Here is a 14,039-nt window from a genome sequence, read left to right as displayed (position 1 = left end):
ACCCCAGGGATCACTTCTGTGTCTCTGCTCGACAGTGACACAGGAAAATAACTTTCTTGACTGGCGTAAGCTATGGAACCTTGCTGGCTAGGCTTACATAGGCCCTTGGGCCGATAGCCTAGTACCTACCTATGAACCTATGAAAGAACCAAAGTTTCTTGATGACTGCAAACTGGGAGCAATCATTGAAACCCCTACCAATGACAACATCCTACAAGAACGTCTTACGCAGACTAATGACTGGTGCCAAATTCATGGTCTTAAACTAAATGCAACAAAATGCATTATCATCCCCTTCAGCAAGGGTAATGTTTCTGCAAACTACCACATCAATAGCAAAAAACTAATCACACAGTCAGTCGTGAGAGATCCGGACACACAGGTTGCCAGCACATGTCTCCACAGTTGTAAGAAGGGCATTTTATATTGCTCATCTCATAAGTAAAGGCATTGCCTCCAGAAAAAGAAGTTATAACCCCCCCTGTACTCTTCTCTTATCAGGCCAATAATAGAGTACAATTGCTCCCTTTGGTATGTTCCTTTCCAAACACCTGCAGCAAATGGAGAGACCACAAAGGTTCCTTATAAAGAAAATTCAGGGTCTTCAAGATCTGGCTTATGGGGACAGACTGAAATCATTGTCACTTACTCTGTGTCATATAGATTGCTCATGAGCAGCCTGCGCCTTGCATATAGAGCAGTCTCTGACCCAGCTTTGATGGAAATGCTGCACATTCACAAGTCAAATATGGCACACAGGTCACTTGCTCAAAGGACCTTAACCTGGTATGTGACAAGATACATTTTTAATTGCACAGAGTTGCCTTGATATTCATGTTATGATTCGTGCTGAACTAGTATACGGCTGTTAACAGGTATGGCTGCTACATGCATTTAAATGCTTTAGCAGACTGAGCTGTCATTTTCTCACTATAAAATCTCAGCTTCTTTTTGGCAGAGGATTAGAATAAAATATTGGAACTATCTCACCTTTGGAGAAGGAATGTTTATTTTCTACAGCATCATAATCTTTCACATGTGGCATTAGAAGCATTAAATACTTATGAGAAAGGAAGACTTATGTGATGTTTTAATGGCAACTACATATTAAAATATAAAATTCACTAATATTCTGCACAAACCAGTCAAAAACACAATAAAAATTCAGATTCACTTTCATGTATACATGTGATAAAATAATCATTTCATTTATGAATACTGAAAATATTTACTGGTCAGAACCATTGAACGGTATACCAGAAAAGAATCAGTGACCTCATTTGACGCTTCACAGTAAGAGTGGTAAATTTGTCAGATAAGGGGGGGGTATAAAGTCACTCAGTCAGAGGGGCTGAGAATTCACCCAGGATGTAGATCAGCTGAATATATGTTTGCATCAAGACAAAGTGCAGTGCTCTGCTGAGCTCTCCATGAAAATATTAAAGGTCAGCAAAGAGTTACAGGTCTATGTCTAGAGACAGCTGCCTCATGTTCCGTTTATTTATAAGTTCCTGGAAATACATTCACTGAAAGAACATAGTGTACAGGCAGACACAACGCAGCTACACGACAGTCTTTGCTGAACTGTTCCATTTTGTTACCAAGAATGGAGGACACTTCAGTACTAGATCTGAAGTGTCACACATGGATTCACCCTGGCAAGCCACTTTCACACAAAAATTGTATGTATTCCCCATCTGTCTTATTGGCTTTGTCACGTCAAACTGAATGCCACAATCCATGCCCATGTCTGAATCAACTTGTGTAGGCTTGAAACGCTTGTGCTTTGAGAAGAAGGTGCCGTAGAGTTCAAACTGAGTAGCTGCACCATACGCTGCAGAACTTGGGTTCAAATAAATAAAAGCTTTTTGTAACTTCTCCCCTCTTTTGCACTGCACTTGCATCTGCCAGCAGTATTCTCTCTCTTCACCTGTAGAATAATAAAAAAGTCGGCTCATAAGTTGTCCTGCATGAACTAAAACTCTAACATTCTTAGTTCTATTTAACATACATTGACAGCAAAAGGTTGTAATATTTAAGACATAGAAGAATATGAGGAATTTGGGTTCCATTCAGCTTCTTCATATTCTGACCTTTGATTCATGGCTGCATGGTTTAATGCTTTTGATTTAACTTGTTTTAAATGTCTGTTGCCACTGAAAGGTAGACTTGGTCTACTTGTATCTGTACAACTAAAAGCACTTAAATCAGATTAACTTTCTTTGGGTATGAACAAAGTCGATGAATAAAACCAATGGAAAATAAATACTTGGCCTACTGAGTCTGCACATCTTTATTACCCTCTGCAATCCCACTGACCTCACCCTTCCTTTTCCAACTTCTTTCAGAAAATATTTTTTTCTGACATAGATGGAAAAATATGTTCCAAATATATTTATCTTGTTATTAATTGTTTTAATGTAAGTACTGTAAGGCATTTTGATATCTGTGTAAAGTAAAAATAACCTAATCTTGATATAAAATATAGAGTGTTTGGCAGACAAATGCTTAGGTTAGGGTATGCAGTGTGTGGGATATAGGAGAGAAAGCACATTAAGGAAGAGAGTTTAGTGGTCATGCAGGCAGGAATCAAGGTTTTATGGAAAGGGGGAATGAGTATTTAAAGAGTGTTCACAGGAATAATGTTCTTTTTAGCATAGACTAGAGAATATGTAAATCAGAAAAAAGTAGTACAATTGGAATGTCCACAGAGATACTTTACTAAAAGGATACAAGGCCTAAACAATATGTCTTACATGGAATAACTGAAAGCCTTGTCACTATTCTTGGTATCCTACAGACTGCTAAGGGGTGACCTGTGTCTTGCATGCAAGGCATCTTCTGACTTAGTACTGATGGATTTACAGCACATCCGCACATCTGCAAGTCAAATGACATCAGAAATACTTGGTTTAGGTTCCTAAACCTCTTTTGCAACATCAACAGTAGAGCTTGCAAGGACAGCTTTAGCTCTCAGATACTGCTGCTCTGGAACAGGGTCATTTCCACATAAAACAAATTTCATCCCTGCCTTTATTCTAGAACAACTTGGATTTATGGATGAGAAACAGAAGATTTACCCCAGGACTGCCCCCGTACTACTAATGGACAGTGGAAACTCCTAAATGCTTTATTACATGCATAGGCCCCCTCAAATGATCTATGGTATGATCCCAGTTATTCTCACTAGGAGGAATATATAATTATTGACCATGGGAAGGGTAAGGGCAATTTAACAACAAATGGGATTGGTTAATTCAAGCACCAAAAAGGAAATTGGCTAGGTTTAAAATTTTCTGCAAGAAATAATGTCAGGAGATGAAATTAGAACATTACAAATAAAATACAATAACTAACTAAAGTAAAGATTTTAACTATAAAAGGAAAAGAAATGGCATTCAAGGAGTCTGAAGTGAAATATTAAGGGTAGACATGTTTCTCTAGTATTATGAAAAACAGAAAGAAGAAAATAAATGTTATACTGGGCCTCACTGGCCATCTTCAAGAGAAATCTTGAAAGAGAAATTGAGTGAATGGGAAATAGAAAATTCACCCCAGGGATCACTCCAGTGGCTTTACTCGACAGAGGCACTGGGAACTAAGGTCGGGTGGCACGATGCCAGGGTAATCCTATGGGCTCGGCTTAGAAAGGCTTCAGGGCCATTAACCTAGTACCTATGAACCTGCAGATACTCAAGTAATAGAAACTAGCTTATGTTCCTACAATGTCAGTTTGAAAGGAGAAAGAAAAAAAGAGAAATAGAAGGGATGCGGGAGATTGTGCAGGCTCTCTTTGCCTTCTTTGTCCCTCTGAGCAAGTCACTTAACCAAATAGTATCCCTATTTTGCCTCTGAAAAGAGGTCTGTATATAGCAAGTTTACCCAAGTAACAAGCAAATAAAACAAAATGAATAAATTAAAATAAATAAAAAAATACAATTTCTATGGAAATAGACGGAGGAAAAATATAGGCATTTGGAAAGCAATACGGATTGCACTACAAAATTGTAATTATGAGGACTTGTCTTGGAACACAAATACAAATGCCATAGTCAAGAAAATGCACCAGGGATTGCACATTTTGAGAAGGCTGAGGAGAGCGAATCTCCCATCAACAGTTCTCACTACCTTCTACAGAGGTACTATAGAGGACATCCTGATGAACAACCTCATAGTATGGTATGGAAGCTGCTCTACCTCTGAGCGCAAATCCCTCCAGAGAGTGCTAAAGACAGCTGAGAGGATCATTAAGACCACCTTACCACCTGTCCATGACTTGTACCTATCCAGATGTCTCAGCAGGGCCAGAGGAATAATTAAAGACTGCACTCACCCTGCTTACAGACTGTTCCTGCATCTATCATCTGGAATGCGCTTCCAAAGCATATGTTCCAGAACTATGAGATTCAGGAACAGCTTCTTCCCCAATGTCATCAGGCTGCTGAACTCTAATAACCACTAGACTCCATGATGTTCAACTGAGTCAGTAGAATCTGTCTTAAATTGTGCATAAACCTGGTTACCGGTCTCACCTTAGTGCAATATTCACCATGACTGTAACTTATAGGCCATCTAGGGCAGTAACATTGCAGTAAAATATCTCTTCTTTCAGTGCAATGCATGCAAATTCATAAATTAACCATAGTGCAATATTCTAAGGTCCATAGTGCAGTACTCTAATGTTGCCAATGCAATACTCAGATGTCTCTTTCTGTGCAAGGATCAGTGCAATGTCTTAACCAAGTACCTGTGCAATACTAAATTCAGATGCAAGTAAGCGTTCAGTTTGAAAAGTGTTAAAATATGTTTCTAATTATGTGCAATATTAGTCTGTCTACCTGCATGTATGTGATGTAATATCTAGGTGTTATATGTGTAAATGTCTGCAAACATAGTCTATATGTTGTCTGCACACTGAGTCCGGAGACACAGAATTTCGTTCAGTTTTTGCACTTGTGCGATTTCTGAATGACAATAAAGTTCACTTTGACTTTGACTTTGAAGATTGTTCCAGGTAGTGCAGGGTGGTTGCTCCATAAGTGTAGATTGATACATAGCTATAAGGTAAGAGCAACAGGTTTTACATTTTTTAGTGAGAATACAAGTAAGAACTAAATGACCAGACTGATTAATGATATCGGCCTATAATTCTTGATTAATTCATGGTCTGAGTGAGGATTTAATACATAAACTGTTAATGACCAATTTACTTTCTGATTATGCAGCCCATCTATATCTAATATAATTATAATTATAAAGATTTTCCAAAAATGAAAACAAATGTGTCATAAAGTGATATGTTACAGCCATCATGGTCAAGTACCTTATTATCCATAGTCTTGAAAACTTCCTTAAGTAATAGTCTTACCAAGAGCTTTAGCAGCTTCACCAGATACATCTGAGTTTGCAATTTGAAAAGTTATTATAATTACCTATATCTGAAACATGGATATTTCTGTTTGAAGAAATGGTTACTTACAAAGCACTTTGTCATACTTTCATGTTCAGTAACAACATAATCATTTGCCTGCTTAATATGAATAGTGGTTTTATCTTTGTCTACTGTTGTAAGATTTGTAATGAGTCTACAGGGAATTTGAGTCCAAAACGTATTCCACAAATCTTGCTTCTGAAGTAAATATATTAAGCTGAGTGGCATTCTAAAGCATTGGCTTGCATTTCTTTATGCTTATTTTTTCATTTCACTGAGATCACTTTGCAGCTCAAAACTGAGATTACACATATGAGATTCAACACCACTGATGAACTTATTTTCTTTATTAATATTTACAGCAGTGGTAAGATTACCTTTAATTATAGTCTTTAATGAGACCCCCTTGTTTTGTAATTGATATCTGAATCATTAATATTTACATAAAACTCTTTTAAATAGCATTCAAATAAAGTCACATCATCATCCCCTGAAACCAACAATAAGGGTCAGTTGTCATTTTTGGGAAAATTGCACTCATTGATTTACCTAATAATGAAAAAAACATTTCCAAAAGTTCAGAAAAGTTTTTTTGTCTCCATTCTTACTTTGAATCTGAAGTGGGTTAAATGTTTAGAGATCAGAAGACAGTTGATACATACCAATGATTCATGCACTACTAAATAAAAAGTACATTCCTTATTTGTAAGATATCTATGATGGTAGGACAGTCCACAGGTTTAATTAATTATTTAAATGATATACATTCTGCTTTGGGACACTAATTTATTTTTGATAATCTTATTCCAATTACAAGTTAGTATTACTGGGTAGTTGGTATAGGATCTAGCAAGTTTGAGCAAATATGCTGCTGCAGTTAAAACAGTATTGGAGGCATGATGTTTTTGGAAGCTTATACAATAAACTTTGGGACTCGTGAACTCTAAACTAGGAATGATAAAAATTAACAACACGTGAGGTAGTATGGTTAAAAAAAAAAACATACTTTTAATGGAATATGCATCCAGGAGCCAATGCTTGCATAACTGAATAGATGAGGAATGTCATCCAATAATCTGGACTTAAGATCCTTTTAAAATAAGTTTTGCAGTAGTCCTCATCTTTATTTTGCTTCTGTCGAACTATTCTAGAGACAGGTGCTACAAGATTAGATTTTAAGTTTAAATATAAAATAATATAAATAACAAACTCCAAAAAATGCCAGCTAATAGATTTAAAGAAACGGCTTGAAAAATAAAACATGTTTTAAGATCATAAATAAATGTTTTGTTAGTTACAAAATTCAAGTTGTTTTGCCTTGAAAATAGTTAAATGCAGCTACTTCTAAGATGAGCAAGAGTATGTGTTGGTTTCAGAAAACCATGAGGACTCAGATAAGATTGTTCTTGTAACAAGAAAGTTGGCATGGCTAGTAATGAGGTAAGGAAACATGGAAGGCTTTCTCAGCAAGCTAATTAGGGCTAGCAGTGTTATTAGGTCAATGCTGGCTTGCTGTATCAGGGTTTAAGTTTTATCTAGGGAGATGAGGATTAATGTACTAGAAAAAGGAGGTGGAGATGGTCTCCAAAATAAAACTGAGTTTGTGAAAAACAGAGAGAATTTCCTTGTGAAACCGGTCGTCAGTGGGATCAGATTGCGATTTTAGGATTTTAGTTTGATGCATTACTCTCCAAGGTTGATTAAACATTCTAAATCTCTGGAACCCGTCGTCATTGAGGAGTAGATTGCAAATGTCCAGTGAGCTAGAAGTTTGAGGGGACAATGGGAAACAAGGGGTGGAATGACATGAGTATATCAGTGAATTGAAGCCCATCACAAATATGTCATGAAGAACAACCACTAATCAGCATCTGGTGGCCAATCAAGAGTAAATAAGTGACCATATGTGTCCCTTTTTGGATCCTTTGGACATACTTTTCATTATCAGGTTAATTAATGGTTGTAATTTTGCCAAAAATGACAACTAAACCCTATTTTTTTCCAGAAGATGAAGTTATGACTTTAACTGAATGCTATTTTCAAGACTTTTATGTGAAAACTAATGATTCAGATATGTTTTACCAAATAAGTGGGATCTTTTTAAAGACCATAGTTTATGTGGTTTGGAGAGCAGTGGGTATAGAGGGGGGAAGGAGCCTAAAGCAAACTTAGCCAATCTGCAGAACTTAATTTATGATCAATGATCTGAGACAGAGGATGACAAGCCAATTGGAAGTAGGAGTCTTGAGCTAGCCTGCTTAGGTAGTATGCAAAGAGCTGCACCCCGTGGCATCAATGGGATCAGTATGATGACAAAAAGGGAAGGTAGGTATGAATGTGCAATGACATCTTGGTAAACAGGGTACAGGCTAGCATGAAAACAGAGTGAAAACAGATGGGGTTATTGCCAGGTCTCACAATGAGTCAAAGAGAATTGCTAAATTATACAAACTATCAAAACATCCAGGATGTGGAGTATTAACACCATCTGACATTAATCACCAACTGCCAGAAATGCAGCATTGCCTAGACTCCCAAACATCCTTACTGGTTATGCCTAAGTTATACTTACAGGGTGATATAACTGACTGCTACTGAGGAAATGTTACTGGTGTCTGACTTGTAGGGTTGTGGTATGGAGTATGTTAGCAGCACTGAATAGCACAAGGTTGTCACAGAGTGAGAAGAATTAAAAACTATGGATAATGATGCCGGATTTAATACCAGGGTTGTGGACTGATCCCAAATGGACCTATTTAGCCATAGCCACAGAGACAACAAAACAGATAGGTTTATACATACAGAACAAAATTTAGAAAAGTCAAACAACAAACAAAACAAGATTTTCAAGTATATATTAGGAACAAACTATAAAAATGTCCAAAATGTTAGAGATGGTACTGCAAATTAGCTTTCTGCCCACAATCACAACTTCAAGGCCAGCACTGGCCTACAAGGTGACATGCAACATTTAGAAAAATGGCAAGGACTATGGAAAAAGAAAAGAAAAAAGCTCATAATAGATATTGTTATGATTTACTCTTGCAGTCACCGCCCACTGAATAGCAGTGGGTCATAATATAAAAGAGTTCCTCAAATATGTCCTTTATAGAGTGGAGGTCTTGAGGGTGCAAAACAGGTGTGGGACTAATCGGCAAACATGATGCATACAGGTAATTTGCTTATGTAGTTTAGGAAAGTGGTAAGACTACAATTTCTGTAGAAGTAACATTGAGAAGTGATATACTTGGGTAATTTGAGACGGAGTGTTCATGGGAAAAGCTGAGGGAGGACATTTGAAAGTGTCTAGCACATACCATTTGAAATCATGTAAAGAGAATGGCACTTGAAGTCCACAAGAGTAAAGGCACAAGATTGCACTTCTCTAACATGTTTAAGACCTCTGGATAGAAATTTGTGAGCAAAATGTTTCAGAAATACAATTTTGTGAATGAAGATGTTTCAGTACGGCTGAAGTGGCTTAGTGAAGGTTTAAAGGCCAACTCTGGTATTGGATACTGCATGAAAAAATGGAATGATTGTGTTACACATGATAAAATAGGACAGTTTTCCACTTATCACATAGATTTTGGTCTAGTAAATGAGGTGTCCTTCTTTCATGTGGGCAAGACAGAAAACATTAAAATATCATGGCAGAGTGTATGTTAAAACAGAATGCTGTGCAGAAGTGTTTAATCTAAAATGAAATAAATCACACCAGTGAAACAAGAAGAGCTGTATCATATTAAGAAAGTAGCCATTATTTAATTAATAATTATTAAGGAAAAAAGAAACTGCACAACATTTTCCATATTGAAAATAAACTAAAATGTTTAAGTTAAGCCAGTAAGAGGCAGAAGAAACAATATAAAGCAAGGTAAAAAAAAATGAACCCGAGTGTGGACTGAGGGCACAGAAACAACTGCAATGTAAAAACACTACAATATTTATTTAAAGAATATATTTAAGTGCTTTTGTCAAGCTTGTATCAAAAACTTCATTAGAAATTAACATAAAAAAATCCACTCAACTAAATAACCATCCAAACAAATTGCCTGATATGAAAAAACAATCAATGCTTAAAAACATATATACTAAATGAAAACGTTCTTAAACAACATAGGATCGGAGCCTCAAAATGCTAGCAATGGAAACATTTTAATTTAAACCAGGGTGAATGTAAGCATTCAACCTGATCTGCCACTTCAGTTCCTTGAATTCAATTAAATAATCCCACAGCCCCCTCTTGGATTCCTTTTAAGACATATCAATCCGTATGCAGCCCAAACTATGTCCAGGATGACTAAGAACATGTTTTGCAAATTAATTGTAAGAAGTCATTCACTTTCACCTCATTTTTTGCCAGTACATATTTACATTGATTATAAAAAATGCAGCTAAAAGTCTCCATTATTTTGGTTAGAACTATGTTATTGTAATTGTTATTCTGTTAGAATTATTTATTTAGTGTTATGCTAGCAATGGAAGTGTTTTCATGTTGGTAACACACAGAGAAGATTTAGAGAATGTATATATGAGTACATTCTTGGTATTAGGAAGCAGAACAAGAACAATTCACTTGCAAAACATGTTCTTGGGCATTCTGAACATAGTCTTTGGCTTTATAGGAATTGATATGGTTAAAAGGAATCCGGGGGGGGGGGGGGTCATGGAATGATTTAATTGAATTTAAGGAATTGAACTGGCAGATCAGCTTGAATGGTTACATTCACCCTGGTTTAAATGAAAATGTTTCCATTGCTAGCATTTTGCAGCTCTGGTCCTATGTTGTTTAAATGTATTTATATTTTTTTAAAAAAAGGTTACATTGTTTTGTAACAATTTTAGCTGTGCATTTTATTTTTTAGGTATTTTATTAATTTTTGTTACTGCTTCTTTAAGAATTGAAGTTGTTTGTAAGAACATTTTCATTCAGTATGTATGTTTTTAAGCATTGATTGGTGTTGTTCCCACTGTAAGATCTAAAATTGAAAATTTGATTATTGACTTAAAAGGTTTTTTGAAAAAATGTAATTTAAAATTGTTGTTTAATAACAAAAACATTGTTTATGTACCAAATGAGTTAAATCGAGACAGTATATGTAACGCCACCCCCTTGCATTCCCCTTAGTGTTTTTTCAAAAATTCTGTGAGTTTGATTTTAGGGCATTTTTACAAGCTAAACCAGGAGCAAGGTATGTAACCTTTCTGATACTGAATTTGAATTACTGAGGAAACTAAATCAGGAAAAAAAAACATAAGGGTCATGAAGCCTGACAAGGGTGGGAGGTAGTTATTATGAGTAACTCTGACTACCTGAACAGAATGCACAAGATTTTATTTGACTGTGATTTTTTTATGAAGAAACTTCTTTGAATTACATGCACATATATTATGCTAAAATTGATTGGCTACTCAAGGATATGTTGGATCAGGAGCAGATCAATTTATGATGAATGGCATTTTTTACATTCAAAATTTCTTATCTAGCCTTCACTTTTTGGCCTCCCAAGGATACTTAAGTATTTTATAGACCCCACCATGAGCCCTGTTGTTAATCCATCTAAGTCAAAGATCCACCACCTAGTTAAATTATATTGATTTAAAATTAAAACAATGTTTAGGATGATTTTCATGCACATTTGCAGGGATTCCTGGGACTTTCTTTTGAAACTCAGGAAGGTGGGTTTTTCTGAGAACTTGACTTTTGGTACGGTGGATGTTGTGAATATTTTCAGTGTTATACCTCATAATATAGGCTTGAATTGGTTTCATGATTTTTAGTGGAATCCACAAAACTCACAAATGATGACATCAATGTTTTAGATAATTTGATGGAACTTCTGCTAAAAAATTATTATTTTTTTTTTTTAGGCAGTCAATATTTCTTACAAAAGAAGGGTGTTATTATGGGCATGGTGTGCTCCCCCCATATTTGCTAAAATAATCATGTTGCAATGGGAAAAGAAACAAGTGCTTGGCGTGTTTAACCCACCACCCTGGGAACTGTATATCCTTTTTCCGGACGATTAGTTCATCATCTGGAAAAGTTCTATTTTTGATTTTGAATAATTTGTTTATTTGAACAACACGTTGTCCTGTTTAAAATTTACCTTTTCATATAATGCCTCTCATATTAGTTATTTGGATGTGGAAATTTCAAAGAATATTAATAACAAGAGACTGATAAGTAATATTTACAGAAAACCAACTCATTCAAACAGTCTCTTGCATTACAATAGTAACCATCCTGAACATCAAAAAAAAGGGAGTGATTAAAGGACAATTTGTATGGTTAGCCAGAATGGTTATGGAGGATGATACTTTCCATTTTGAGGCTCAAGTCTAAGCTGATATGTTTGAATCCTGGGCTTACCCACATCATATGGTTGAAAAAGTTAGGACCAAAGTTACCCATAAAAGACAAGAGGGCCAATACAAGTCTTTATTAAGTCAGGATGAGGGTGATGATTTAGATTTATTCTGAAGTAGAGTGAATATTAAAAAGGATTTTTCTCACTCTTTTGTTACTACATATACTACCGACCATGTTCATATTTATGAGGTTTTTAAGAAAAAATTGGAACTTTTTTTGCTTGTTTTGAGGGGTATCTAGAAATTGTGGGAAGTACACCTTGTGTGGTGTATAGAAAAGGTAAGTATTTTAAACAATTTCTAGAGGCCATTAGTGATAATATTCAGTTATCCACTTCTAAAAAAGTGGGGACTTTTAGATGCGTTTTTTGTAATCAATGTAAATATATACTGGCAAAAATTAGGTGAAAGTGAATGACTTCTTGGTTAGAACTGTGTTTCATTGTAATTGTAATTCTGTTAGAATTATTTATTTAGCATTATGCCGGCAATGTAAATGTTTTTATGTCGGTAAAACACAAAGATTTAGAGAAAGCATCTATGAGCACATTCATAATATTAGGAAGCAGAACAAGAACAATTCCCTTGCAAAACATGTTCTTAGTCATCCTGGACATAGTTTTGGGTTTATGGGTTTTGATATGGTTAAAAGGAATCCAAGATGGGGGTTGTGGAATGATTTAACTGAATTTAAGGAATTGAAGTGGCAGATCAGGTTGAATGCTTACATTCACCCTGGTTTAAATGAAAATGTTTCCATTGCTAGTGTTTTGAGGCTCCGATCATATGTTGTTTAAATTTATTTATATATTTTATACAGGTTACATTGTTTTGTAAGAATTTTAGCTGTGCATTTTATTGTTTAGGTAATTGATTGTTTTTTGTTACTCCTTCTTTAAGAATTGAAGTTGTTTGTAAGAACATTTTCATTCAGTACATATGTTTTTAAGCAATGATTGTTTTTTATGTCAGGTGATTTGTTTGGAGGGTTATTTAATTGAGTGGATTTTTTATGTTAATTTTTTATGAAGTCTTTGATACAAGCTTAATGAAAGTGCTTAAATGTGTTCATTAAATAAATATTGTATTTTTTTTACATTGAGGTTGTTTCCCTGTCCTCAGTCCACACTTGGGTTGTTTTTAATAGTTTTTCTGTGTGGTTCTTGTTTTTTTAGTAAAATAATTAACCTGTTGATATGAGAAAAATGAAGTTGAAGAAATGGAGCATAGAGAGAATCAAATAAAATGGAATAAATAAATAAATAAATAAATAAATAAAGTAAACAAAATAAGTAAGAAAATCTGAATTTTCCTGAATTTGCAAAGTGAAAAAAGTCCTCAGAAAAACTACAGGGAAAGAGCTTATCGGAATATGTACCATGTCATGGAAGACAGGCTTCTCTAAAGCAATTGTTTATAATCTTTCAAAATTTAAGAACTGTGACTTTATTATAGAAGGAGACTAGAACACAATTATTTGCTTAGTTTATGACACAAAGGTCTAATAATCAACCAAATCAAAAACATTTTATTTTTGAAAAAATCTAATTACTACATTTAATCATTTTGATCCCTGCAGAAATTTGTATGTTGAAGTCAGAAATTTTGCCTTTCTTTCCAAAGCATTGTCTAGAAGTGATTTCCTTATCTTGTAAAGTCATGGTGCAAATATGATCTGAAGTTTGTAAATGACCCAAGAGCTCTCTGAAGACACTCTTGTATATATTGTATAGTTAAAATTCAAAAGACAAATAATGTAACTACTGAATGCAGACGAAAGTCATACCTTATAAAAGTATTCAATATAGATGGTACAATTCAAAATATTCCTAAATGTTGCTTTAGTAATCAGACACCATTATCTCTTTTGATTTAAAATGGGCAGCTTGAAATGCAGCATTTATAATGCTTCTTGCTTGGAATTCATCATACTACACGAAGATTAAAATGAAAATTATAAGCAATTCTGGAAATCAAAACATTCAGTCAACCAAATAAATTAAGAAAAATAAAGTGATGGTAAATTTTGGGAATTAGTACCAGCCCCCCCCCCAAAAAAAAAACACATTGCTCTCCAGGCATCTTCTCAATCTGTATTCACCTCAAAAATGTTAGCCAAATATGCCAAATGACCTGGTATTCTATCAAAATATTTTGATTAGTTTACTACAGGTAAGTCATGTGTCTGATAATATTTCTTCCATAGAGGAAAAAGGTGATCCAGTTACTAAAC

At 35.0% G+C, this 14,039-nt stretch overlaps 1 protein-coding gene across 1 annotated transcript in view; it reads right to left on the bottom strand.

Annotated features, from left to right (window-relative positions):
- Positions 1-1,262: 1,262 nt before the first annotated feature.
- Positions 1,263-14,039, bottom strand: part of LOC122805580 — a 119,798-nt gene continuing 107,021 nt past the window's right edge. The window contains exon 2 of the mRNA XM_044075807.1: positions 1,263-1,930. Within this exon, the coding sequence (XP_043931742.1) occupies positions 1,563-1,930 (368 nt within the window). The 3' untranslated portion in view covers positions 1,263-1,562. The remainder of the gene's footprint in view (positions 1,931-14,039) is intronic.

The sequence above is a fragment of the Protopterus annectens genome, chromosome 6.part1 (genome assembly GCF_019279795.1).
Source record: "Protopterus annectens isolate FY-2018-M chromosome 6.part1, PAN1.0, whole genome shotgun sequence".
In the NCBI taxonomy this organism is placed as follows: Eukaryota; Metazoa; Chordata; order Ceratodontiformes; family Protopteridae; genus Protopterus; species Protopterus annectens.
This window is presented reverse-complemented; position numbering and strand designations above follow the sequence as displayed.